Here is a 2,739-nt window from a genome sequence, read left to right as displayed (position 1 = left end):
TTGGGTGTTTGGGGTTTTTTTTTTAAGGGGAGGGGGGAGCCGGGACTTACCCGCAGGCCAGGCTGCGGATCTTCCAGCCGCAGAGGTCCTGCACGGCTTTGGGGTACATGGTGGACTCCCGGGAGGTGTTGGTAGCACCCCAAAAAAACAAGCCGCCTGCAAAACCCGACACCAGCCGTCAAGCTACGGCACCCCCCCAAAACACCCCAAATAACGACGGGTTTGCTTGAAAAGGCCAAAATCCCGACCTGTCTCGCTGACGGCGAAGGAGCACGTGTAGCCGGCGTAGATCTGCGCCGCGCCGCGCCCCGGGAAGTCGAAGAGCTTGACCAGCCGAGGCACCATCTCGTCCTTCTGCTCGGCGTGGCCCAGCCGCCCGTAACCCCCAAATCCCCAGGAGAAAACGCGCTTCTGCGAGTCCAGGACCAGCTGGGGGTGGAGAAACGTGTCCCCCCCAACACCACGAGCAGCTGAGACCCGACCGCCTCGGTGCACGGAAAGCCGCCACAAAGGGCGGCGACCGCAGCGCGTGCTGCAAATGTCAATGCACGCTGCAAATCTTTATTTATCCTGAAATGCACGCTGCAAATCTCCACACTTACGAGCATGCAGCAAAACCTGATCCTTAAATGCACGCTGCAAATCTCGGCTCTTAAATGCGTGCTGCAAGGATTTATCCTTGCATGCATGCTGCCAGGACTCATCTTTACAGGAATGCTGCAAGGATTTATCCTTGCATGCTGCAAATATTTATCCTCGCATGCATGCTGCCAGGATTTATCCTTAAATGCATGCTGCCAGGATTCATCTTTACAAGCATGCTGCAAGGATTTATCCTCACATGCATGCTGCCAGGATTTATCCTTACAGGCATGCTCCAAATATTTATCCTTAAATGCACGCTGCAAGGATTTATCTTTACAGGCATGCTGCAAGGATTTATCCTCACATACATGCTGCCAGGATTTATCCTTGCATTCTGCAAATATTTATCCTTGCATGCATGCTGCCAGGATTTATCCTTGCATTCTGCAAATATTTATCCTTGCATGCATGCTGCAAGTATTTATCCTTGCATGCATGCTGCCAGGATTTATCCTTGCATGCATGCTGCCAGGACTTATCCTTACAGGCACGCTGCAAGGATTTATCCTTGCATGCTGCAAATATTTATCCTCACATGCATGCTGCAAGCATTTACCCTTGCATGCATGCTACCAGGATTTATCCTTGCATGCATGCTGCCAGGATTTATCCTTGCATTCTGCAAATATTTATCCTTGCATGCATGCTGCAAGTATTTATCCTTGCATGCTGCAAATATTTATCCTCACATGCATGCTGCAAGCATTTACCCTTGCATGCATGCTACCAGGATTTATCCTTGCATGCATGCTGCCAGAACTTATCTTTACAGGCACGCTGCAAGGATTTATCCTTGCATACTGCAAGTATTTATGCTCACATGCATGCTGCAAGTATTTATCCTCGCATGCATGCTGCCAGGATTTATCCTTAAATCCTTAAATGCTTGCTGCGAGGATTTATCTTTACATGCATGCTGCAAGAATTTATGCTTACGTGCGTGCTGCAAAACCTTATCCTTACAGGCACGCTGCAGGGATTTATCCTAAAACGCACGCTGCAACTCTCTGGACTTAAACGCACGCCGCAAAGCTCTATCCTTAAATTCACCCCGCAAACCGTACGCGCACGCTGCAAATCCCTACCCTTAAACGCTCCTGCAAGCATTGCAGGTCAACGCACGCTGCAAACCCGTCCTCTAACGCCTGCTGCCACTTTTTTAGGGCTGAAAGCCCGCTTGCCAACGCTGAGGCGTACCGTGTGGTTGGCCCCGCACGCCACGTCCCGCACCACCACGTTGGGGACGGGCAGGATCTGCCCGTCTTTGGTCTTCTCGATGAAGATGGCCACGCGCCGCGGCACCAGCTCGCAGTCGTACTCTATCCGCTGCGCCCGGGCGATGAACTTCCCGTCCGAATTATGCCCTGCGGAACGACACCGGGATCGGAACGGGGCGTCCCCGTCCCCGCGCCCCGTTATTCCCAAGCCAGCTGCAGACCCTCCTCCTCCTCCTCCTGCACCCCCCTTTTTACTCGCCGCTCCCCCTCCCGCTATTTTCGCTGGAGGCGAAGGGGACGGTTGCCCAAATCGGGGAAACTGAGGCAGGAAGCATTTTTTCTCCTCCCCTAATCCTGTAATAGCTCCAAATTGGAATAAATCACCCCAAAACAGCACCGTACCCAGCTGCCCGTACTCGGGGCACCCGAAGGAGTAGAGGTTTCCTTTGCAATCCATGATCATGCTGAATTCGGCCCCGCAGGCCAGTTTGGTGATGGGCTGCCCGTTGTACATGATCTGCGGGAAAAGCAGGAAAAGGGCTTAAAAAAACCGGGAAAAAGCCCCTTTTCCCAAAGGGGGACCCCCCAAAGTCTGCAAATCTGTGGGTCTATTTTAAATTTTGCGTTTCGTTCCCCCACCGCCGCAGTAAACGACTCCCTCCCCCAGAGGGATGCTCGCGCGGGGTTTGGGCTCCGCGAGGGATTCGGGTTTTGCGATGAGAAAACCCCCAAATCTGCTGGTTTTTTCCCCGAAAACCACAGAAGGGGAAGCACGGAAAAGAGCGGCGATACCTGCGTAGGGCTGGGCACGGCGTCCGTCTGGTTCCCCAGCCCCAGCTGCCCCATTTTATTCTCCCCGAATGCGAACACCCAGCCG

General features: G+C 53.2%; 1 protein-coding gene across 1 annotated transcript in view; it reads right to left on the bottom strand.

Moving 5' to 3' along the window:
- Positions 1 to 46: 46 nt before the first annotated feature.
- Positions 47 to 2,739, bottom strand: part of RCC2 (regulator of chromosome condensation 2) — a gene marked incomplete at its 5' end in the record, with an annotated part of 4,566 nt that continues 1,873 nt past the window's right edge. The window contains 5 exons of the mRNA XM_010285010.1: positions 47 to 156; positions 249 to 429; positions 1,843 to 2,009; positions 2,265 to 2,379; positions 2,655 to 2,739. The exon at positions 2,655 to 2,739 is cut by the window's right edge and continues 6 nt beyond it. Coding sequence (XP_010283312.1) covers positions 47 to 156; positions 249 to 429; positions 1,843 to 2,009; positions 2,265 to 2,379; positions 2,655 to 2,739 — 658 coding nt within the window. The remainder of the gene's footprint in view (positions 157 to 248; positions 430 to 1,842; positions 2,010 to 2,264; positions 2,380 to 2,654) is intronic.

Source organism: Phaethon lepturus, unplaced genomic scaffold (genome assembly GCF_000687285.1).
Source record: "Phaethon lepturus isolate BGI_N335 unplaced genomic scaffold, ASM68728v1 scaffold22574, whole genome shotgun sequence".
NCBI lineage: Eukaryota > Metazoa > Chordata > Aves > Phaethontiformes > Phaethontidae > Phaethon > Phaethon lepturus.
This window is presented reverse-complemented; position numbering and strand designations above follow the sequence as displayed.